The sequence below is a fragment of the Rutidosis leptorrhynchoides genome, chromosome 4 (assembly GCF_046630445.1).
Source record: "Rutidosis leptorrhynchoides isolate AG116_Rl617_1_P2 chromosome 4, CSIRO_AGI_Rlap_v1, whole genome shotgun sequence".
NCBI lineage: Eukaryota > Viridiplantae > Streptophyta > Magnoliopsida > Asterales > Asteraceae > Rutidosis > Rutidosis leptorrhynchoides.
Genome location: NC_092336.1, coordinates 151,099,463 through 151,126,490, shown reverse-complemented (window position 1 = coordinate 151,126,490; position 27,028 = coordinate 151,099,463). Strand labels below are relative to the sequence as shown.

The 27,028-nt window shown below is 34.1% G+C and overlaps 2 protein-coding genes across 2 annotated transcripts in view; both read left to right on the top strand.

Annotated features, from left to right (window-relative positions):
- LOC139841708 (probable receptor-like protein kinase At2g23200) overlaps positions 1 to 7,207 on the top strand; it is a 66,357-nt gene extending 59,150 nt beyond the window's left edge. The window contains exon 2 of the mRNA XM_071831912.1: positions 6,449 to 7,207. Within this exon, the coding sequence (XP_071688013.1) occupies positions 6,449 to 6,499 (51 nt within the window). The 3' untranslated portion in view covers positions 6,500 to 7,207. The remainder of the gene's footprint in view (positions 1 to 6,448) is intronic.
- Positions 6,640 to 8,365, top strand: LOC139841136 (receptor-like serine/threonine-protein kinase At1g78530). Its single transcript, XM_071831369.1, has 4 exons — positions 6,640 to 6,663; positions 6,952 to 7,977; positions 8,164 to 8,235; positions 8,348 to 8,365. The coding sequence occupies exons 1-4, from the start codon at positions 6,640 to 6,642 to the stop codon at positions 8,363 to 8,365; spliced, it is 1,140 nt and encodes a 379-aa protein (XP_071687470.1).
- The last annotated feature ends 18,663 nt before the right edge of the window (positions 8,366 to 27,028 follow it).

Here is a 27,028-nt window from a genome sequence, read left to right as displayed (position 1 = left end):
AATTTCAACGAAAAATTATTTTAAGCGGTTAAATTGATAGACATCCAAATTTTCTGCTTCGTAGTAATAGTTGGATTTGTTAGTGGCTGAGTTGTGAGCTTCCGATTTAAAGGGTTCTGGCTCCCTGCTGCATCTATTGGCTATTCGAAACGTGGGCAAAAGCAAAAAAGTCTATTAATTTGATAACTTATATAATTTTTTTATTTTATTTTATAACTAATAGGATAATTAGTAAATGCACCACATTGTAGCTAAAATTTGGTAATAAACGCATTATGGAAAATCTCGAAAATATCTTAGAAACTCTTTATGACATCCGAAATCAATTTCATCAATACTCTCAAACAGGTGTTGATGACAATTCATTCGGTCAATCTTGGATCACGAATGACGAAACAATAACTGGTTGTGAAATATGTGGAGATTATCACTCAACATGGGAATGTTATTATTATGTTCCTATGGAAAATTATGAACCCATGGAACCTGAATGGAACGATTATGAGGAATACAATTCTAATTGGGATTATTCACAAGAATATATCCAAACTCAACAACCAGAAGACGAGGAAAATTATGTGCCTGAAAATTCTTTAGATTATATGAAAATCAAACTCAAAGAACTTGATGCTCAAAATGAACAAATGAGAGAGTTTGTAAATCGGCAAGCTGAAACCCTATCAGATTACACACCTGTTGATCTGAGGAGTATTGTGCAAGAAAATTTTATATCATCGAATTTTGATGAATTCGAGAGCTCCGAAATCACCAACTATCCCGATGATACTTTTTATTCAGTTTTACCAATTTCACAACATATCGACACATTAGCCTCTACCGACAAAATCATCGATCCATCAATGAATGAATAAGAAGTAAGGGTGACAAATTGGTATTCTTGGGAAAACGATAACGTTAAAAATTTTACCCCCGAGACCAAAATGGTGAGACCAATAAGTACCATTAATGAAGAAGAATTTGCTTTGATCCCGAAATTCACCATTCCACAACCTTCCAACCCAATATTCTCAATAGACGAGTCATCCACCGGAAATGAACTACGAGCTGTAATAGATAATGACACCTCGAATTTCACCCAATTGGGTAATAGAGGTGAAACCTTTGATCTCGAGAATGAACGGAAGGAAATGTTAGGAATTGTCCGCCCTATAATATGTATGTCGATGTATATCGATCCATTTGACCAAGAACCAAAAAAGAGACATATCCATTTACTAAAAGCTACACTTAAAAAAGAATTAGGTAGTGACGATCGGGTGGGTCTAAACTTTAAACCCATTGATATAATATATACCACCCGAGATGTAAATAACTGGCTCACTATTTTAATTCGTGGAACTTATTCTACCGACTTCACATGTCGTCAGCTAAGTGTGGGGAAGTCTAACCCCACTTAACGTTAAATTAGGGGTTCGGGTTAGTGCATAACTCGTTAATAAAAATGCATGATTAGGGTAAAAGACGCTTTTTCAAATATTAGTAAACAGTTCAGAAAAGCAGCCGTTTTTGAAAAAAAGCATGTGTGATAAAACAAGAAGGAATGAACGATGAGGCTCGCCATATATCATTCGACGAGCTTTGTAATTACAAACTGGGTATTTTCAATCACTTTTCTACACTAATCACCCTCATGAATTTATAATTAGAGTCTGATTTCATGCAAATGAGGACATTGCATGATCTCAAGTGTGGGGAAGGGTTATAAATTCTCTCGGGTTTATACTTGGTTTATTTGCCAAATTTTATGAAAATTTGAAAAATTTTCAACTAAATGAATTTAAAATCATGTTTATATATATTTATGAAAGGTGAAAACTAGGTGTTAATACCGAAATTATCGTTACCTCGGAAAGGACATAAATTGAGAAACACCCTAAAACGCTTGAATTCATTTAAAATGGAATAAAGGAGAATAAAAAGGCAAAGAAAGAAAATAAGTGTGGGGAGAATGTACCTAGTTATTCACTTAAAAACTATCTAGCACATGTTTCTGTAAAGTTTATTGCAGGTGCTTTTGTTTTGGACTAAATTAACTATTTTACCCGATGAAAGAAAAGAAAAGATGGATCTACACGATGAATCAATTCCATCATTAAAAGGAAGCAAAGTCTTCCGAAAAAGACACGCGCTTCTTGATTTAGGTCAAGAAGTTGTCGTCCAGACCAGCTGTAGGTTGACGAAAAATCTAGAAAAGTCATCACTAAAATCAGCAGGAAATCCACGGACCTCAGCATCAAACAGGGTCACCAAGTGGTCAGATTTATCCTAACCATGAGAAGGATTTATCTCGTACAATGGGGGGCACCGTGCAAATTAGCTTGATAAGACTAATGAATCAGATCCCCAGAAAGGATAATCTCCTTAAAGATTAAAAATCAGCTTTTAAGCCTGATATTACTCAATCCTTGAGATTGACCTTAAAGATTGAGAATTACAAACTCATGGAATTCAATGATATCTAAACTCGAGCTTGGACGAGAAAATATTTTGATCAAAATTAAAACCGATTTGTTTTCTGAAAACCTATTTTCAATGCGTTCATTACCATTGAACGTAAAATCCTAGAAATTCACCTGGAATTCATTAGGTCACCTGAACCAAATCGGGTGTCAACCGTAAGAACGGTGGTTGCATAGCATGGTCGGAGACAGGACCTTGTGCCAGACCGAAAAATCATAGGATGATCTTTACTATTGCTCCTACAAAGGATAGTACTAGCATCCGACACGTTTATAGACCATAATCAAAAGCAAGTCACGGGACATTGCCTTAACAGTTGCTTGTTCATCGCTTTCCTTTACAACCGGATGGTAGTTTACCGAAAGGTAATATACGGGACAAGTAAACTGGACGTGTTGCTTTCCTAATACAAGGTTAGCAAGTGGGTAACACAAAACCATAAGTTTTGAGCTAAAATTTTCAAATCTGAAACCCACAAAACCCACAAAAAAATCATTTTGCAAACACCGGTGAAGGGTTATTCCGGAAAACTTATCTAGGGTAAAAGCTAGATTGAATTTTCAAAAGATCAAATGTTTTCATAAAGATCCAATTTCCTTAAGGATCTACATTTTCATAGTCATGTGGGACTGTAAACCGCCTTTCAAATGTGCACTTTGCTTTGGAAACCGAAAGTAAATCGGCTATTTGATTGCAAGTGTCGTTGACCTAAACCCGAGGCAACTGTGGATGACACACCCACCTTTAACCATGGTTCTATCGTTACTATCATTATTTATACCGCCATATCAAAATCACTGAAGTACAAAGTGTGAAGAATAAAGAAGTGATTCGTGTGATGTATTATATTATTTCAAGTTATGTATTGCTTGAGGACAAGCCACGTTCAAGTGTGGGAATATTTGATAGTGCTCCAAAAGAACATATATTTTGTAGCAATATCCTCCCAATATGTAAATTATTTAGTTGTAATTGTTCTATTTTAAGTTGTAATCGTTTATATTAAATAAGTGCGAAGACAAAAGGCGAAAACGACGATTTGAAGACAAAAAACGTCCAAAAAGCTCAAATGTACAAGATACAATCCAAGTGGTTCAACTTATTGATAAGAAACGTCTAAAAATGACAAAAGTACAAGTTGCGGAACGCAAAGTACAAGATATTAAATTATACGAAAAGGCGTTCGAAAACCCGGAACCGGTACCCGAGCCAACTATCAACGCCCGACGCAATGGACCAAAAATTACAAGTCTACTATGCACAAGAATATAATATAATATATAAATAATTATATTAATTATTTATATTTTATATTTATATATAAAATATGTCGACAAGCATGGTTCCAAAATTGTGTGAGCTGGATTTTCAAACTCCGCGACTCGCGGAGTTTGCAGGCTTAAAATGCCGCAACTCGCGGAGCTGTAAAATCAGAAATGCCTATAAAAGGCCATGCATTCTGCCGAGTTTAAAAAACATAAAAAAAATAATAATAATACTCTGTAATAAATAATAAATAAATATATATATATATATATTATATATATATAGTATAGGGTAGTTTTATATTAGTTAGTTTGGGTTATGTAATGGTTATTTACGGGTTTTTAAGCCGGAACTCTGTCCGTGTAACACTACACGTTAAATAATCAATGTAAGTTATGTTCTCCCTTTTTAAATTAATGTCTCGTAACTAAGTTGTTATTATACTTATTTGAACCGAAGTAATCATGATGTTGGGCTAAAAATATCTAAAATTGGGTAATTGGGCTTTGTACCATAATTGGGGTTTGGACAAAAGAACGACACTTGTGGAAATTAGACTATGAGCTATTAATGGGCTTTATATTTGTTTAACTAAATGATAGTTTGTTAATTTTAATATAAAGATTTACAATTGGACGTCCCTATAAATAACCATATACACTCGATCGGACACGATGGGCGGGATATTTATATGTACGAATAATCGTTCATTTAACCCGACACGGGAATGGATTAATAGTCTATGGAATTATTAAAACAGGGGTGAAATTATGTACAAGGACACTTGGCGTAATTGTTAACAAAGTATTAAACCTTGGATTACACGCAGTCGATATCCTGGTGTAATTATTAAACAAAGTATTAAAACCTTGTTACAGTTTAAGTCCCCAATTAGTTGGAATATTTGACTTCGGATATAAGGATAATTTGACGAGGACACTCGCACTTTATATTTATGACTGATGGACTGTTATGGACAAAAACCAGACGTGCATATTAAATAATCCAGGACAAAGAACAATTAACCCATGGGAATAAACTAAAAATCAACACGTCAAACATCATGATTACGGAAGTTTAAATAAGCATAATATATTTTATTTCATATTTCCTCGTACTTTTATTTATTGTCATTTTAATTTATTTTATATTGTTAGTTAAATATCGTCATTTACTTTACGCTTCGCTTAAAATATAAAATCGACAAACCGGTCATTAAACGTTAAAACCCCCTTTTAGATATTATTAATATAATATATTTTGTACGAATATAATTGTTTAAAATATAGTGTGAAATAAGCCAGCTCCCTGTGGAACGAACCGGACTTACTAAAAACTACACTACTCTACGATTAGGTACACTGCCTATAGTGTTGTAGCATGGTTTAGGTATATCCCATTTGTAAATAAATAATTAAAACTTGTCATATTTTGTGTAAAATTGTATCGTATTTAATAGTTTTTCCTAGTAAAATATATAGCTATTTCATATACACCTCGCATAACATCATCCATAAATTCCCAACATAGTGAGCTTGAGCAGTTTAGTTGAGCTCTTTGTCTGTCTATGTGCTCGTACTCCGTTAAATTTTCTTTCATTTTTCATAAAAGTATCCTTTTGTTATAATTTTATGAGAAAAGAGCAATCATCTTTTTCAAAACTGTGATCTTTTTTCCGTTGCATGTCTCTGTCGGTAGTGGTGATTAGTGTGGTGATGAGGTCTTTGGTGGTGGTGATTGGTGTGGTAATGGAGATGAACGGGGAAGTGGCAAGGAATAGTGTTTGGTGGTATTGATGATGCTATTGGTGGTGGTGATGATGGTATCGAGCAATTATGTGTATTGATGCTGTGAGTGGTGGCGATGTTGGTCCCTATGATGTTGATGGTACTGTCTGGTTCGGGACCTTTTTTGCCTTTTAAGATACTGAAAATCGTAAAAATCACAAAAATATTAAAGAATCCTATCCTGAATATCCGATCTTATCTTGTGCAACACGCACCACACACGAACCAACACGCGTTGTGCGTGGATCATGTTGGGTGATATGAGTGTATGACCATCAACTGATGCTCGATGACACACACCACACACGAGTTTGCACGCATGATGTGTGGGTGCGTGGTCATAGGGCATTTTTGAAATTACGTTTTTCTGAGCATATTGTTAAATACTTGTAGAAATTGGGGCATTTTGACCAATTTTCCATAATCTTTAGGTTAGAAACCCATATCTAATCGGACTAACGTCAATTCAGGCCCAATGAGATTAGTAGCCCAACAACTCTTACTCAAGGTTCATTTGATAACAATGATTGAGGCCCAAGTAACTGACCAGGCCTATTTAGGCATTTCTCGAATTAAATTGGCCAAAGTAAACCAAGCTAAACTAACGCCCAAATTGAAACCAAACCGGGTCCAACATCCATTTTAAATTTAAGGCTCAAAAGCTAATCGTTGTTAATATTTTGTTACATTTTCAGTTTGTATCTTACGAAGGACTAACAGTGAAAGTTTTTGATATTTTAAAACATGTAGTTTTCTGATTATTTTGGATTATCAGGTTTATCAGTTTTCACGGGAAAACTTGATACGCTTAATAAGTTGATTTCGAAAGTCAATTCTTAACCGATAATTGTTCGTATTATTGGTAGTTTACGAGTTGTTTTTTTTTTTTTTTTTTTTTTTTTTTTTTTTTTTAGATTTTGCAAGTATTGACAATTTCTCAATGGATCCTGCAAAACGGACTTTGACGCAAGAAAGAGAATATCTACAGCGCAGTCGTACATTTTTCTTTAGAGTACCAAAGAATTTAGTGGGCTTATATGTTGGACATGTTGTTGGCCTAAGCAATCCTACCGGATAAACTAGGCTTTGGAATAAGACCTAGTCAATGGGCGAAATGGAGAAGGATTTAGTTATGAAATAAGGCTAACCAAAGTTAAAAAGAATTTTAGTGGCACAAACTGAAGTCTAATCTGCGGACGGTAACTTAGAAGTAGTTTATTAGCAAATTTGTCATAGTGAAGTTATACAAAAGACAATCTAGGCATCGAAAATACTGACATTGGACACTTACTATATTATAACCCTTTTTATCTTACAATACAAATCTTGTACCCTGTTTTATATTTGGTGGTGGTGGGGGGTTACGATATAGTTTCTTTTCAAGTAAAAGCCTTATGTTTTTCACTTGTTGTTGCAGAGAGTAAACTTGGAACACTCGGTGTCTCAACTCAGTCACTTAAAGACCAGACTTGCTGATATAACTCTAGCTACCGATAACTTTTCTGACGAGTACAGCATCTTTGAAACCATGTACTATGACATATATAGAGCAGAAATGGAACTTTGGGATAAAGAAAATTTTGACTCTATAAAAGAGAAGAACAGAAGTGATGAACGTTCCGAGAGACGCACCACTGTATTTATAAAACGCTTGCGCCCTAGAGAAGACGAACATGGAGAAAAAGTATTCTTTACAGATATTATAATGCTTGCAACTTGTAAGCATCACAACATAGTCACTTTACATGGATTTTGTGATGAAGGTCAGGAGAAGATCCTTATTGTTGAGGATGCTTCTAACGAATACCTTGTTAGTTATTTGGATAACAAAAAAGATAAATCTAATCTAACTTGGGAAAAACGGTTGAGAATATGTCTTGATATTGCATATGGATTGAAGTACTTACATTATGAGATGGAAGACCATAAGACGGTGATAAACCGTGATATCTCTACATTCTCAATTACGTTAGATCATAATTTTCGAGCTAAGATCGCTGACTTTGGGAGATCGGTCTTCCTTCCTCCGAACCTAGACACTCTTCAATTCTTGTATGTTCGTAAAACGTTTCCACTATACATTGATCCGGAATTTAATAAAAGTGCCAAGTTAAGAAGAGAATCAGACGTATATTCTTTCGGAGTAGTTTTGTTTGAAATTTTAAGTGGAAGGTTAGCCAACGATGAAATGTACATGACGGATAATAAAGACGGGCTGGCATATGTGGCACACCGAAGCTTCCTTAAGGGAACAATAACGGAAAAAGTAGACCCTATAATTATGGAAAGTGGTGATAAAAACTTTCTTACAACTAAAGGACCCAACAAAGATTCTATAGACACGTTTACAAAAATTGCATTTTGGTGTTTGGCTAAAACTCAAGAACCACGTCCAACAGTGAAAGTCGTCGTAGAAGAGCTTGAGAAAGCTCTCACGTTTCAAGTAAGTTAAAAAAATCTTATTTTGCCTTCAATTTATTGTCAATGTTATTTTGATATGCATAAATCACAAATTTCTGAATCTTATATATATGTGTGTCGAAGCACATGTCTTGCAACTATGAAAAACATAACCTTGACATTTACGATACACTAATCTTTATGTTTTTTATGTTAATTCTTAATGGAGGAGCAAGTCAAATGCCAAGATTCTGACCAAGTTGTCGAATCTATAGAACTGAAATTGACAGATGATGATCCTGTAAGATTCTTTTTCCTATTATTATCATATTATCAGTATCAATTTTTACTATTCGAATAAATGACTTATTCCTTGTTGTATTTGATCTTATAGAAACAATTAAATAATGCAGTTGAAAGTCTGTGGGTGAACCTGAAGGTAATCTTTCATAGATTTTTACTTATTTAATTTACTTTTTTTTTAATAACGGCAACAACAAAATTTTATTAATAAAAAACGATCCTTAGCAAAGCGGTAAATGATATTACAAAGGCATTGATAACCATAAGTTCCAGTTGAAAATAGAATGACTTCTATTTTTGATCCAACGAAAGGACAAAGATCTAATAAAATCGAACAAACTATTTCTAATACAAAAAGATTCATCAAAAACAATTCTGTTCCGAAAAGTACCAACGAACCCAAATCATAGTTACAACGATTCCAATAATCCGTTCCTTTTTCACCATAGCAATTCAAAAACTCTCGATCCAACTTAAAACGATTCACATGAAGTGAAATATGGCAAGTTGACATCTAACCACATTCTCACCATAGCCCAAAGATCCTATGCCACCGAGCAAGAAAAATATAAATGGTCAATGACTTCTGTCTCATTCAAACAAATCGGGCATACAATTGAAGAAATATTGATCCCTCTCGCGGAAAGGTTCCAACGGAGAGGAAGAGAATCCAATCTCAAACGCCAAAAGAAAATATTAACCTTTTTTGGTAAGAACTGAAACCAAAAAGTTTCTACGTTAGAAGAAGGGAGTAACTTGCGGACGATATACTCCCTTGCCGATTGTTACCATATATAAACCATCCGATGCTAAAGTGTACGCCCAACAATATAATTGTTAGGGTACAAACCAAAGTCCCACATCAGTCATGGGACGACAAAACATATGTATGTATATAAAGTCTAAGGGGAAGTCCCTCTATCACCAATTGGTTTTAGATAAGGATGGACTCTTGGGCTTATATTGCGGGACATTGTGTTTGGACTATGCGATCCTTACAACTGGTATCAGATCTAGGCTTAAGCCCCGATGTGGTGGATGACGCACCCCGATCGCACGCAGCGACGTGGCGCACCCTCGATGAGACCTAACGATGAGTGGACCCAGCTATCGTTCGAGGGGACCCTGGCACGATGAGTTGATCCTGGTAGCCGCCGCTTGATCCGGACTACCGTTGGAGGGGAGGCACGATGAGTTGATCCTGGAAGCCGCCGCTTGGATCCGGACTATCGTTGGAGGGGAGGCCCATATCGACTTGGGTTTAAGGGGAGGTTTGTTAGGGTGCAAACCAAAGTCACACATCGGTCATGGGACGACAAAACAAATGTATGTATATAAAGTCTAAAGGGAAGTCCCTCTATCCCCAATTGGTTTTAGAAAAGGATGGACTCTTGGGCTTATATTGCAGGACATTGTGTTTGGGCTATGCGATCCTTACAATAATCGTCGCGAGTAGTAAGCGGACAGTGACCAATTAACTCGTGAAGATCATTAAGAAGCTGAGAGTTTCGAGCACCAATATTGTCTCTCGACCACGTCCAAATCCAATTACAATCCACGCATTTTTCGGCAATACAGTCATTCTTATTAGTATCAGGAATGTAAAGACGATTAAAACGAGAAGAGAGGCAAGAATTACCACACCAAAGATCAAACCAAAATCGAACATCTCAACCATTTCTAACCCGCATTTGGAAAAAATAAAGGAGTGATTTGTATGGTCATAGCAGTAAGAAACGATTGCAGACCATCGAGTAGTGCAATGAGCTGTTGTTTGTTTCGAAAACATTTCCATGAATGACATTAACAATAGAAAACCAAAAATCGTCCGGTTTTACCAAATACCTCCATCTCCACTTATGTAAATGTGCTAGGTTGAAAGCTTTAAGACTATCAACATTTAAACCTCCCATATCCAGAGGAGATAAAATTGAATCCCACGTAATCCACACCATTTTCTTTATGGACATGCTACCACCCCAAAAGAATCTAGCCCATATAGCCTCTAACTGTTTAAGAATCGTTTCAGGGCACTTGAACATATACATAAGGTAGATACCAAGACTACCCATCACCGTTTTGATGAGGACCAATCTCCCACCCGAAGATATTAAACTAGCTTTCCAAGAGGAAAGCCTTGCTATATATTTATCAACAAGTGACTCCTAATTTGAAACACATTTTATATTTGTGCCAATCGGAATACCAAGATACTTGGTGGGAAATGTAGTGACCCGAACTTTTCCATGTTTATATATATTAATTGAGATTGATATTTACATGATTAAATGTTTCCAACATGTTAAGCAATCAAACTTGTTAAGACTTGATTAATTGAAATATGTTTCATATAGATAATTGACCACCCAAGTTGACCGGTGATTCACGAACGTTAAAACTTGTAAAAACTATATGATGACATATATATGGATATATATATAGTTAACATGATACTATGATAAGTAAACATATCATTAAGTATATTAACAATGAACTACATATGTAAAAACAAGACTACTAACTTAATGATTTTTAAACGAGACATATATGTAACGATTATCGTTGTAAAGACATTTAATGTATATATATATATATATATATATATATCATATTAAGAGATATTCATACATGATAATATCATGATAATATAATAATTTAAAATCTCATTTGATATTATAAACATTAGGTTAACAACATTTAACAAGATCGTTAACCTAAAGGTTTCAAAACAACACTTACATGTAACGACTAACGATGACTTAACTACTCAGTTAAAATGTATATACATGTAGTGTTTTAATATGTATTTATAAACTTTTTAAAGACTTCAATACACTTATCAAAATACTTCTACTTAACAAAAATGCTTACAATTACATCCTCGTTCAGTTTCATCAACAATTCTACTCGTATGCACCCGTATTCGTACTCGTACAATACACAGCTTTTAGATGTATGTACTATTGGTATATACACTCTAATGATCAGCTCTTATCAGCCCATGTGAGTCACCTAACACATGTGGGAACCATCATTTGGCAACTAGCATGAAATATCTCATAAAATTACAAAAATATGAGTAATCATTCATGACTTATTTACATGAAAACAAAATTACATATCCTTTATATCTAATCCATACACCAACGACCAAAAACACCTACAAACACTTTCATTCTTCAATTTTCTTCATCTAATTGATCTCTATCAAGTTCTATCTTCAAGTTCTAAGTGTTCTTCATAAATTCTACAAGTTCTAGTTACATAGAATCAAGAATACTTTCAAGTTTGCTAGCTCACTTCCAATCTTGTAAGGTGATCATCCAACCTCAAGAAATCTTTGTTTCTTACAGTAGGTTATCATTCTAATACAAGGTAATAATCATATTCAAACTTTGGTTCAATTTCTATAACTATAACAATCTTATTTCAAGTGATGATCTTACTTGAACTTGTTTTCGTGTCATGATTCTGCTTCAAGAACTTCGAGCCATCCAAGGATCCGTTGAAGCTAGATCCATTTTTCTATTTTCCAGTAGGTTTATCCAAGGAACTTAAGGTAGTAATGATGTTCATAACATCATTCGATTCATACATATAAAGCTATCTTATTCGAAGGTTTAAACTTGTAATCACTAGAACATAGTTTAGTTAATTCTAAACTTGTTCGCAAACAAAAGTTAATCCTTCTAACTTGACTTTTAAAATCAACTAAACACATGTTCTATATCTATATGATATGCTAACTTAATGATTTAAAACCTGGAAACACGAAAAACACCGTAAAACCGGATTTACGCCGTCGTAGTAACACCGCGGGCTGTTTTGGGTTAGTTAATTAAAAACTATGATAAACTTTGATTTAAAAGTTGTTATTCTGAGAAAATGATTTTTATTATGAATATGAAACTATATCCAAAATTTATGGTTAAACTCAAAGTGGAAGTATGTTTTCTAAAATGGTCATCTAGACGTCGTTCTTTCGATTGAAATGACTACCTTTATAAAAACGACTTGTAACTTCTTTTTCTGACTATAAACCTATACTTTTTCTGTTTAGATTCATAAAATAGAGTTCAATATGAAACCATAGCAATTTGATTCACTCAAAACGGATTTAAAATGAAGAAGTTATGGGTAAAACAAGATTGGATAATTTTTCTCATTTTAGCTACGTGAAAATTGGTAACAAATCTATTCCAACCATAACTTAATCAACTTGTATTGTATATTATGTAATCTTGAGATACCATAGACACGTATACAATGTTTCGACCTATCATGTCGACACATCTATATATATTTCGGAACAACCATAGACACTCTATATGTGAATGTTGGAGTTAGCTATACAGGGTTGAGGTTGATTCCAAAATATATATAGTTTGAGTTGTGATCAATACTGAGATACGTATACACTGGGTCGTGGATTGATTCAAGATAATATTTATCGATTTATTTCTGTACATCTAACTGTGGACAACTAGTTGTAGGTTACTAACGAGGACAGCTGACTTAATAAACTTAAAACATCAAAATATATTAAAAGTGTTGTAAATATATTTTGAACATACTTTGATATATATGTATATATTGTTATAGGTTCGTGAATCAACCAGTGGCCAAGTCTTACTTCCCGACGAAGTAAAAATCTGTGAAAGTGAGTTATAGTCCCACTTTTAAAATCTAATATTTTTCGGATGAGAACACATGCAGGTTTTATAAATGATTTACAAAATAGACACAAGTACGTGAAACTACATTCTATGGTTGAATTATCGAAATCGAATATGCCCCTTTTTATTAAGTCTGGTAATCTAAGAATTAGGGAACAGACACCCTAATTGACGCGAATCCTAAAGATAGATCTATTGGGCCTAACAAACCCCATCCAAAGTACCGGATGCTTTAGTACTTCGAAATTTATATCATATCCGAAGGGTGTCCCGGAATGATGGGGATATTCTTATATATGCATCTTGTTAATGTCGATTACCAGGTGTTCACCATATGAATGATTTTTATCTCTATGTATGGGATGTGTATTGAAATATGAAATCTTGTGGTCTATTATTATGATTTGATATATATATAGGTTAAACCTATAACTCACCAACATTTTTGTTGACGTTTTAAGCATGTTTATTCTCAGGTGATTATTAAGAGCTTCCGCTGTCGCATACTTAAATAAGGACGAGATTTGGAGTCCATGCTTGTATGATATTGTGTAAAAACTGCATTCAAGAAACTTATTTTGTTGTAACATATTTGTATTGTAAACCATTATGTAATGGTCGTGTGTAAACAGGATATTTTAGATTATCATTATTTGATAATCTACGTAAAGTTTTTTAAACCTTTATTGATGAAATAAAGGTTATGGTTTGTTTTAAAATGAATGCAGTCTTTGAAAAACGTCTCATATAGAGGTCAAAACCTCGCAACGAAATCAATTAATATGGAACGTTTTTAATCAATAAGAACGGGACATTTCAGGAAAAGACCCCGCATGACAATCAACTTCATTTGGAAAAGCAGCCACTTCATTTTCGTCCACCCCGATACCGAAAATATGAGATTTTACAACATTAATCCTCAAACCATAAATCAAGTAAAAAACCTGTAAGATTCGAATAATGTGCAGCAATTCCCGTTTACTCCACTCCTAAAAAATAATAACATCTTCCGCATACATAAAGTGGGAAAGATGATTGTCTACATCCGCATCTTAGGATTCGTATTTTTGAATCAAACCATAATCTCACTAAGCATCATGGACCATCTAAAATCTGTTTGCCAGAAATGAAAGCCGACTGCATCGGACTAGTAATCTTATCAATAACAAAAAGTAACCTGTTAGTGAGAATTTTCGTGACAATTTTGTAGAAAAAACCGACCAACGAAATCGGTCTAAGATCCGTAATGAGTACTGGGTTCTTTACTTCAGGTATAAGCAAGAAGAAAACAACATTTGAACCTTTAGGTAATACGGACGTAGCAAAGAAATTTTGAATGTCCCTACAAATATCCGAATGAAAAAGATCCCAAAATTCCTTTATAAATTGAAAAGAGAAACCATCCGGTCCGAGAGCTTTGGTATAACCACAATCCCACACGGCGTGTTTAATCTCATCATCGTCCACGTCTCTCTCGATAAAGGCTGAATCATAATTCGAGATAAAATAATGCAGTTCAATCGAAATAAAATCAGCCCCTGAATCTAATTTATCAAACTTTGCTTTGTACTAATCAAAAAACTTTTTTTAATGACATCCGGGTCGACTACCCAAGTACCATCTACCATCAACCCATGAATTAACTTATGAACGCGTTTGTGTTTCAAGGAGCAATGAAAAAACTTAGTGTTCTCGTCACCCTCCGCATCTCACATAATTATTGATTTTTGCAACTTATCAAGACCCTACAACTTATAAATCTTCCTTTTCGATAAATAATTTGTGTCGCAGGTCTACCTGATTGTGAACAGCCTGTCCCGCATCAATATAGACATCGAGGTCGACAATCTGTTTGTCTAACTCCACTAATCTTCGAGCTTCAGTGGACCTAGAGTTATGGATCCAACTTTTTAAATGGTACTTTAACAATCTGAGATTGGCCACAATGTTTAATTGTTGGTCATCCAATTTTGCCCCACTAAAATACTTGCGGTCAAACCAAGAAGCAACAACTTTGAAATAAGTAGGCCCGAAATTAATCTTACCATGAAACAATAAAATATGAGAATGATCCGAATAACCGCGTGACAAAATGATACCTTTTATTTCCTTTTCCAAAAACATATGTTTCGGCAGGGATATGCAACCTTTTATTTAATTTACTTTAAACTTAATTTATATAACATAATAGGAACGGGTTCTAATAATAAAAACAACGAAATAAAAAGAAATGGTGAAACACACTTTTTGGCCGTGGAACGTATATATGTGGAATATAGTGTTACAAGCATTGGGATTTGTAGTGATGACATGTCACATCTGTACCTTCTGATGGTTCTCTACTCGATCTAGATCTACTTTTATCAATTACCTGAATCCAAACACTCATAGGCAAACCTTTGAATCTTTCCTGATCATTCCCTTGTTGATAATTATATCCTGAATCCCCTCAAAAGTCAACTTAGTAGTTCCAAATGAAATACTGTATATGTTGGAGCTATTCAGATCTTGGGATCGAAGTTTCTAGCTAATCGTTGACTTTCGAGTATCGATTTAGTCGACCAATCAATGAATGATGGATTAGATCGATGCCTAGAGTTGTTATTCGACTTGGATGGGTTTTTGGGACTGATTTGGATGAGAGGATTCGGCAAGGGTTTTGGAGAGTGATCAACCATCAAATGAAGCATATCAACTCCTTATATATACTCGTCTTGGGCCCGGTCCATACGGATGTATTTACATCCGTAGGGATGTACCTGTATCTGTCTACATATGTCTCTATCCCTAAATATGCATATCTCATCCGTACAGATGTCTTCACTTGATACGAACTCGACTCGGTTGATATAACTAGAGACTTATAATGCGCCAACAAACTCTCCCTAGGACCTAGTTCTATCAACATTCCTTCTTTACCCAAACCTATACACCACCAAACTCCCTTGAGAATCAACATACTCCCCCTATGATGTGGTGTTAGTTCCAGCTTTACTTGATTTTCCTTTATGCACCAATACACTCCCTTCTATGCCACATATCTTCTCTCTTCATCTTCATCCTCGTCATATTACAATAATAATCGAAAGTCGATACAATTATCAAGAAATACAATAAGTTGAACCTTTAAGTAAAATCTATTTTGATAATCGGAGACTTATACTCAACAATATTCAAAGCTCACTAGTCACCAGATTAACCCAAACTTATGACTGTTGTGACTTTACTCTTTAGGTTATTCAATTTCTTCAAATCTTCATAGATGCAACAGAATTTGAAATTTGACTTTGTTTGGCCCATAATCAGACGCTTCAGTTTACACCATAGTAATTTCTATTCTCTTCTAAAGCTTCATAACATGTACATGGTAACATTACATGAAATGTCCCGTTCTTATTGATTAAAAACGTTCCATATTAATTGATTTCGTTGCGAGGTTTTGACCTCTATATGAGACGTTTTTCAAAGACTGCATTCATTTTTAAAACAAACCATAACCTTTATTTCATAAATAAAGGTTTAAAAAGCTTTACGTAGATTATCAAATAATGATAATCTAAAATATCCTGTTTACACACGACCATTACATAATGGTTTACAATACAAATATGTTACATCGAAATCAGTTTCTTGAATGCAGTTTTTACACAATATCATACAAACATGGACTCCAAATCTTGTCCTTATTTTAGTATGCAACAGCGGAAGCTCTTAATATTCACCTGAGAATAAACATGCTTTAAACGTCAACAAAAATGTTGGTGAGTTATAGGTTTAACCTATATATATCAAATCGTAACAATAGACCACAAGATTTCATATTTCAATACACATCCCATACATAGAGATAAAAATCATTCATATGGTGAACACCTGGTAACCGACATTAACAAGATGCATATATAAGAATATCCCCATCATTCCGGGACACCCTTCGGATATGATATAAATTTCGAAGTACTAAAGCATCCGGTACTTTGGATGGGGTTTGTTAGGCCCAATAGATCTATCTTTAGGATTCGCGTCAATTAGGGTGTCTGTTCCCTAATTCTTAGATTACCAGACTTAATAAAAAGGGGCATATTCGATTTCGATAATTCAACCATAGAATGTAGTTTCACGTACTTGTGTCTATTTTGTAAATCATTTATAAAACCTGCATGTATTCTCATCCGAAAAATATTAGATTTTAAAAGTGGGACTATAACTCACTTTCACAGATTTTTACTTCGTCGGGAAGTAAGACTTGGCCACTGGTTGATTCACGAACCTATAACAATATATACATATATATCAAAGTATGTTCAAAATATATTTACAACACTTTTAATATATTTTGATGTTTTAAGTTTATTAAGTCAGCTGTCCTCGTTAGTAACCTACAACTAGTTGTCCACAGTTAGATGTACAGAAATAAATCGATAAATATTATCTTGAATCAATCCACGACCCAGTGTATACGTATCTCAGTATTGATCACAACTCAAACTATATATATTTTGGAATCAACCTCAACCCTGTATAGCTAACTCCAACATTCACATATAGAGTGTCTATGGTTGTTCCGAAATATATATAGATGTGTCGACATGATAGGTCGAAACATTGTATACGTGTCTATGGTATCTCAAGATTACATAATATACAATACAAGTTGATTAAGTTATGGTTGGAATAGATTTGTTACCAATTTTCACGTAGCTAAAATGAGAAAAATTATCCAATCTTGTTTTACCCATAACTTCTTCATTTTAAATCCGTTTTGAGTGAATCAAATTGCTATGGTTTCATATTGAACTCTATTTTATGAATCTAAACAGAAAAGTATAGGTTTATAGTCGGAAAAATAAGTTACAAGTCGTTTTTGTAAAGGTAGTCATTTCAGTCGAAAGAACGACGTCTAGATGACCATTTTAGAAAACATACTTCCACTTTGAGTTTAATCATAATTTTTGGATATAGTTTCATGTTCATAATAAAAATCATTTTCTCAGAATAACAACTTTAAAATCAAAGTTTATCATAGTTTTTAATTAACTAACCCAAAACAGCCCGCGGTGTTACTACGACGGCGTAAATCCGGTTTTACGGTGTTTTTCGTGTTTCCAGGTTTTAAATCATTAAGTTAGCATATCATATAGATATAGAACATGTGTTTAGTTGATTTTAAAAGTCAAGTTAGAAGGATTAACTTTTGTTTGCGAACAAGTTTAGAATTAACTAAACTATGTTCTAGTGATTACAAGTTTAAACCTTCGAATAAGATAGCTTTATATGTATGAATCGAATGATGTTATGAACATCATTACTACCTTAAGTTCCTTGGATAAACCTACTGGAAAAGAGAAAAATGTATCTAGCTTCAATGGATCCTTGGATGGCTCGAAGTTCTTGAAGCAGAATCATGACACGAAAACAAGTTCAAGTAAGATCATCACTTGAAATAAGATTGTTATAGTTATAGAAATTGAACCAAAGTTTGAATATGATTATTACCTTGTATTAGAATGATAACCTACTGTAAGAAACAAAGATTTCTTGAGGTTGGATGATCACCTTACAAGATTGGAAGTGAGCTAGCAAACTTGAAAGTATTCTTGATTTTATGAAACTAGAACTTTTGGAATTTATGAAGAACACTTAGAGCTTGAAGATAGAACTTGAGAGAGATCAATTAGATGAAGAAAATTGAAGAATGAAAGTGTTTGTAGGTGTTTTTGGTCGTTGGTGTATGGATTAGATATAAAGGATATGTAATTTTGTTTTCATGTAAATAAGTCATGAATGATTACTCATATTTTTGTAATTTTATGAGATATTTCATGCTAGTTGCCAAATGATGGTTCCCACATGTGTTAGATGACTCACATGGGCTGCTAAGAGCTGATCATTGGAGTGTATATACCAATAGTACATACATCTAAAAGCTGTGTATTGTACGAGTACGAATACGGGTGCATACGAGTAGAATTGTTGATGAAACTGAACGAGGATGTAATTGTAAGCATTTTTGTTAAGTAGAAGTATTTTGATAAGTGTATTTAAGTCTTTCAAAAGTGTATAAATACATATTAAAACACTACATGTATATACATTTTAACTGAGTCGTTAAGTCATCGTTAGTCGTTACATGTAAGTGTTGTTTTGAAACCTTTAGGTTAACGATCTTGTTAAATGTTGTTAACCCAATGTTTATAATATCAAATGAGATTTTAAATTATTATATTATCATGATATTATCATGTATGAATATCTCTTAATATGATATATATACATTAAATGTCTTTACAACGATAATCGTTACATATATGTCTCGTTTAAAAATCATTAAGTTAGTAGTCTTGTTTTTACATATGTAGTTCATTGTTAATATACTTAATGATATGTTTACTTATAATAGTATCATGTTAACTATATATATATATATCCATATATATGTCATCATATAGTTTTTACAAGTTTTAACGTTCGTGAATCACCGGTCAACTTGGGTGGTCAATTGTCTATATGAAACATATTTCAATTAATCAAGTCTTAACAAGTTTGATTGCTTAACATGTTGGAAACATTTAATCATGTAAATATCAATCTCAATTAATATATATAAACATGGAAAAGTTCGGGTCACTACATTACAAAATACAATGACATATATAATCACTAGTACGTTAGACATAGTCAATCTCTCATTTCTTTACAACGTAAACGTTATAATCAGCAAGACGATTAATTAAGAAGTTTATTTCTTACTCTCACGTACACCATTCCTTCACATTCATCAGAAGCTCCAGCTTTAACTCCTTGTTTCAACTAATATGGATAGTATGTATATCAACTTTGACAACATGTTAGTCATATGAAACATTTAGTTCAAACACACACTGATTTGACCATTTTCAGCCAATATTTTTCACTATCATCCAACATTCAAATCACATTGTTTAAACATATAAACGCATTGAATTTTCAAACAGAAAAAACACTTTAGGTTTTCAAACACACTTACCTTCAGTCTTATACGTCAATTTTAATTACATGAGTAACCAGAAAAAAATAAGACAGAAAATACTTTTGTGTTTTATAAAGTTTATGCTGAAACACATAAAAAAAATCTTTTAGTATTATTCAATTAAACAATATGCAGTAATGTAAACATGCAATAATGTAAAGTATATGAAACTGAAACATGCAAGCTTTAACCATGCAGAATGTAAACATTAAATATTTTCACAATGCAGTCATATTATCTAGCAATGAAAACAAACCCACGATAAAAGTTTACTGTAAACACTAGATTTCCACACAGTAACAAATATGAAAATGCACATTTTTTGCGAGTTGTTAACTTAACCAGGGATCAGAACACCGAACTATAGTAGCATGATACTTAACATTCATTCATTTAAAATTAAATAACTACAAGTTAATATTTGATTATTGGTATCAAGCCTCATTAAACTCTCACTGACTTTCCTCTTTGACTTTTTGATGATCACGTTGGAATTATTTACTTTAACATATTGCTATGTTAGCTTAGATCATAAATTCAGTCACCACTTGAGATCACACAATTTATTAGGTAATCAATTCAGTACAAGAACTTGTACCATTCCGTTATCACATCAATGTTTTTTTGATTTAATTGAACAAGAAGATTCTCACGACATTTTGAATAACCCTGGCTGCCTTTGGCTTCTACCTTAAACTTATACCTTTCGTTCCGGTTGGCTTAAAGTAGCTGGAGGAAACGGATATTTGAAAGACTCTGCTTTCTGTGGGTGATATGTTAGAATACCCTCCAGAAAACATCCCTCGCTATCTAGGCCTTAATGGGCACAATCCCATACCACAGACAATAAGTGAAAAGTCCAGCGAAGAAGTAGCGTTGTGGATAGAATGATTTGAGTTCTCTTGATCTGGTAACTTGTTTTGTCTCAGATAACATATCACGAACAGACTTCTTATCTTGAAACACCTTTAATCTTGGACTTAGATAGAGTCTTGCTATGGCCTACAGTTCTTGATCCTTGAGTTGTGTTGCACCATCCTGATATACATCTTTTCAATATTTATTGTTATTACTTTTTTATTTATTTTTTCATTTTTTTTATTTTTTCATTTTTCAATTTTTCCCCTTTTTCATTTTTTGATGATGCACCACAATCTTTGACTTAAGTTGAATCTCGATTAGACTTGTCTTCATTTTTTGGTGTTGATCTCGTCTATGCACATTTGGTGTTGCATACTTAAATCATTCATTGGCTGTGATGAAGGGTTGCACTTTTCAACCCGTTCATAAGAAAGTCATTTCCCTTTGGATAAACCAACTTTTTGAGTGATTAGTTTCGATTAAATCATTAAAGGCCAATAGTAATTAGTATGCACACACCAAACAGAGTATTCTCACCTTAAAGATATTCATCACCAACCTTCACTATCGAGATAAGTCGTAGTTTGGGAGACTCACAACTGACTGTTGATTTTCCCAACAATTATTTATAGATAAATTTCCAATGATAATTAGGTGACTACCCTCAACCGCTTTAGACCTTTCCATGAATTCCTTATCCAGATATTTTAATAGCTGTGAGTGTGATCATCCCATTTTAAGATTTGGTCAGTAAAGTCTATCAATACATCATCAACTAACCTCTGCTACTTACTTTATATGTACAATGATAGGCATGCAAGTTTTGCAATACAATCATTTCCCAACAGATACATCAACTACTCATTTTTATGTTTTTATGTTTTTATGGATTTTCATTTTATAATTCTTTTGTATTTTTTGATGTTGCCATCCCCCCCGATATAATTCTTTTGTATCGTGGGTTTGTTTTCATTGCTAGATAATATGACTGCATTGTGAAAATATTTAATGTTTACATTCTGCATGGTTAAAGCTTGCATGTTTCAGATTTCCACACAGTAACAAATATGAAAATGCACATTTTTTGCGAGTTGTTAACTTAACCAGGGATCAGAACACCGAACTATAGTAGCATGATACTTAACATTCATTCAGTTAAAATTAAATAACAAGTTAATATTTGATTATTGGTATCAAGCCTCATTAAACTCTTCCTCTTTGACTTTTTGATGATCACGTTGGAATTATTTACTTTAACATATTAGCTTAGATCATAAATTCAGTCACCACTTGAGATCACACAATTTATTAGGTAATCAATTCAGTACAAGAACTTGTACCATTCCGTTATCACATCAATGTTTTTTTGATTTAATTGAACAAGAAGATTCTCACGACATTTTGAATAACCCTGGCTGCCTTTGGCTTCTACCTTAAACTTATACCTTTCGTTCCGGTTGGCTTAAAGTAGTTGGAGGAAACAGATATTTGAAAGACTCTGCTTTCTGTGGGTGATATGTTAGAATACCCTCCAGAAAACATCCCTAGCTATCTAGGCCTTAATGGGCACAATCCATACCACAGACAATAAGTGAAAAGTCTAGCGAAGAAGTAGCGTTGTGGATAGAATGATTTGAGTTCTCTTGATCTGGTAACTTGTTTTGTCTCAGATAACATATCACGAACAGACTTCTTATCTTGAAACACCTTTTATATTGGACTTAGATAGAGTCTTGCTATGGCGTATAGTTCTTGATCCTTGAGTTGTGTTGCACCATCCTGATATACATCTTTTCAATATTTATTGTTATTACTTTTTTATTTATTTTTTCATTTTTTTTTATTTTTTTCATTTTTCAATTTTTTCCCCCTTTTTTCATTTTTTTGATGATGCACCACAATCTTTGAATTAAGTTGAATCTCGATTAGACTTGTCTTCATTTTTTGGTGTTGATCTCGTCTATGCATATTTGGTGTTGCATACTTAAATCATTCATTGGCTGTGATGAAGGGTTGCACTTTTCAACCCGTTCATAAGAAAGACATTTCCCTTTGGATAAACCAACTTTTTGAGTGATTAGTTTCGATTAAAGCATTAAAGGCCAATAGTAATTAGTATGCACACACCAAACAGAGTATTCTCACCTTAAAGATATTCATCACCAACCTTCCCTATCGAGTATAAGTCGTAGTATGGGAGACTCACAACTGACTGTTGATTTTCCCAACAATTATTTTTAGATACATTTCCAATGATAATTAGGTGACTACCCTCAACCGCTTTAGACCTTTCCATGAATTCCTTATCCAGATATTTTAATAGCTGTGAGTGTGATCATCCCATTTTAAGATTTGGTCAGTAAAGTCTATCAATACATCATCAACTAACCTCTGTTGCTTACTTTATATGTACAATGATAGGCATGCAAGCTTTGCAATACAATCATTTCCCAACAGATACATCAACTACTCATTTTTATGTTTTTCTGTTTTTATGGATTTTCATTTTATAATTCTTTTGTATTTTTTGATGTTGCCATCCCCCCCCCCCCCCCCCCCCCCCCCCCTTCAACCTAAAATACTAAACCCGAAAATCTTTTTGGTTTTGTGGATTTTATCAACACAGTAACATAAGAAAATATATAGAATGAAAAATAAAAGTATCATGCAAATTCTACATATCTTAACTAATAATGCAAACAATATGAAGCATTCAAGATAGAGAGAAATCATGCAAATCAAAGTAAAATACAAATAAAACACGCAAATAGAAAGAAACTATGCAAAACATAAACACGTCATGCAGAGATACACATGGACATACACTAAAACACAGAAAGTCTGGTTACTATTCTGACTCATCATCAAGAGAGTTATCAGTCTCATTAATAGGGGTGACCTAGGGGATAACCTCAGACCTATCCTTAACTCCTAGTTCATTTAACAGGGGTAAATAGGCCAGCTCTCTTGGTGGTTGTACCTATCGGTAGGACATTAATCCGTTTCTTTTCATAACAGTCTTTAATGAAATGGTACTTAATCCCTATGTGCTTAATCTTAGAGTGGTTTACAGGATTTTTAGTACAAGCTATGGCAGCATTATTATCAATAAAGATAGGAGTGTTAGAGATATTCAAACAGCAGTCACATAGCTGTTGCTTAATCCAAACAACCTGTGAGGTACCAGTGGCTGCGGCAATATACTCAGCTTTACATGTTGACTGAGCCACTGCTGTCTGCATTTTGCATTACCAGGTTACTAAGCGACTTCCCAGAAACTGACATCCCCCTGACGTTGACTTGAAGTCTCATTTACATCCTCTATAGTCCGAGTCATTGTAAGCAGTCAACGCTAAATCATCGTCACATGGATACCATAAACCCAAACTTTGTGTGCCCTTTAGATAGCGCAAGATTTTCTTGACCACAAAAAAAAAAATTATTCACATTCGGTTTTGCCTGATAATGAGCACATAAGCATGTGACAAACATGATATATGGTCGAGAAATAGTAAGATGCATTAAAGACCCAATAATAGCTCTATACAATGTTCGGTTTACTTTCTGTCCCTGATTCTCTGGTTTAATCATGTGATTCACCAATAGATGATTGTTGGCAACTTTTTCTTCGTCCATCTTGAATCGGCTCAAGATTTCAGCTACGTACTTAGTTTCATGTAGAACGATGCCATCATCAGTTTGGTCAACCTGTAGACCTAGAAAGAACTTAATTGTTCCAAGAGAAATCATTTTTAACTTCTGCATCACCTGCTCAAACTCATCTACCATTTTCTTATGATTGATAAGGTCGTCCACGTATGCCTGTACCAGCATGATATCCCAACCAGTGTCCTTGATGAATAGAGTCTGATCAATGACACCTCGTTTAAAACCATTTATCAATCATCTAATTAGACAATGTTGCGTACCAGGCTTTTGGGGCTTGATGTAAACCATACAATGCCTTTTCCAAATGATACACCTTTTCTAGATGATGTAGATTCATAAAACCAGGAGGTTGTGTGACGTAAATAGTTTCTTGTAGATTGCCATACAATAAGGCACTTTTCACATCTATCTTATATACCTTAAAACGTTTGAATGAGGCAAAGGCAAGAAAGATGTGAATAGCTTCCATTCAGGAAACCAGAGTGAAAGCCTCATCATAATCCAGATCTGCTATTTGCTGATAACCTTTAACCACTAACCTAGCTTTATTCTGATTAACATAACCCTGATAGACTTTATTATTCTTGAGCACCTGATGCAGTCCATAGGGTTTACAACCATGAGGTGGATTCACTTGTTTCTAGACACCCAAATGCTTGAGTTGTAGAAGCTCTTCCTGCATAGCATTTACCCAAGATTCATATTGTAACGCGTCCTTCACATCTTCTGGTTCAATTTGAGAAATGAAACATGAGTGTGCATGTCGTATAACGGCACCTGTCTTATTTAGATTCTTGTAAAATGCTCTAATAACATTTGTACTGAAATTTGGCCGTTTGTCTTTTTACGGAGTCTCACTTAAGTGAGCGCCTGATACTCCCTTTGGATCTATCACAAAATCGTCAAAGCGTTTAGGAATTACAACTCGACTAGATTTTCTAACCATACAAATTGAAGTAGATTCCTCCTGAACCTACACTATGGGTGGCGGATTTTGTACGGGATTATCACCTTCAGATTGTTGAACAGTATCAATTAGTTCTTCATCATCAAAATCAGATTCTTCTAGAATTGATTCGGGTGAAGATTCAAAATTTGGAGCTCTTGAAGATTGTTGTGGCATCTCAGTTGAAACATCAGGAGCAATTTGTATATCATATATCATTTGAGCAGCTATTTCATCATCAGAGATTTTCAGATGGTAGATTAAACGAATCAAACTTATCATCATAGTCAAATTTTCAGGGATGTCCCTTGCCAAGAACGAGCCTTTCGTTTTGATGAACTTCTACTTCTAGCCTTTCCTCTACACATCTGGTCTCATTGTTAAAGATTCTTTTATCCCATAGCCTAAAAATCTTCTTGTCAATGCTTTTGCATTAAACTTACCTCCAGAATCATGGACTAAAATAGTACACGGTGCTCCAAATGGTTCAAGATGTTTCACGTTTGGCTTTATGCGATGTAACAAATCATAGCATGTCTTCCTGTGCCTTTTAACCACTAAAACTCTGTTCATTGTATAACACGCATTTGATATAGCTTCATTCCAAAACATCACAGGTAAACCTAGATCAGCTAACATAGTTCTTGCTGCCTCGATTAATGTTCTATTCCTCCTTTCAGCTACTCCATTCATCTAAGGACTGTATGGTGCGCTGAATTGCTATTGAATACCCTTTTCATTACAAAACTCTTCCATCTTCTGATCATTAAATTTTGTTCCATTATCTGGTCTGATTCTTCGTATCTTGAGCTTGTACAAAGACTCTAACTTGGTAATCAGAAGCTTAATATGCATAAAAGTATTGGAGTACTATTTTATCATGAGCACCCATGAGAATCGCGAATATTTATCAGTTACCACCAAGCAATAGGAAACCCTGTTTATACTTTGATGTCTGATCTGACAAAAAGATCCATATGTAATTAAAGATGAACATTGATGGAGTGATGTTTCTTTGACTTGTGCGATTTCTTGGTTTGCTTATCCTTTTTTACATGGAACACAAACATCTGGAACATAAAATCTCTGAACATTCACACCTTTGACAAGGTCGTTATGCACCAAATGGTTCATCTTGCGATAACTTAAATGACCATATGCTTGTGCCAAATATTTGAGTCTTGTTCACTTGCCATTGTTATAAAAGCTTGATGACTTGAAGTGGCATTGACAGATGCTTTATACATGTCTAGAATATAAAGTTTCTGGCTTTGTTGTGTAGTCATAATGATCATGTATCTGGAATAACAAACTCTGGCCTCAAGATGTAACACTGTTTATTGTTGAATGCAACTTTGAATGCTTTGTCACACACTTGAGAAAGAGACTGCAAATTGTTTGAAAGTTGTTGTACGAAGTTGACTTTTCCGAAACTCACTTTCCCATTTACATCCTTTCCCTGGGCAGAGATAAAACATTATCACCTGCAAATGCTACGCGTCCTCCTTTGATAGATTTAACTTCTGTAAGCAAAGAGGAATTTCTTGTCATGTGCCGAGACGCCTCACTCTCAACAATCCTATTCTTGGTGAGTGGATTTTAGACGATGTGCACAACAAAAATAAACGAT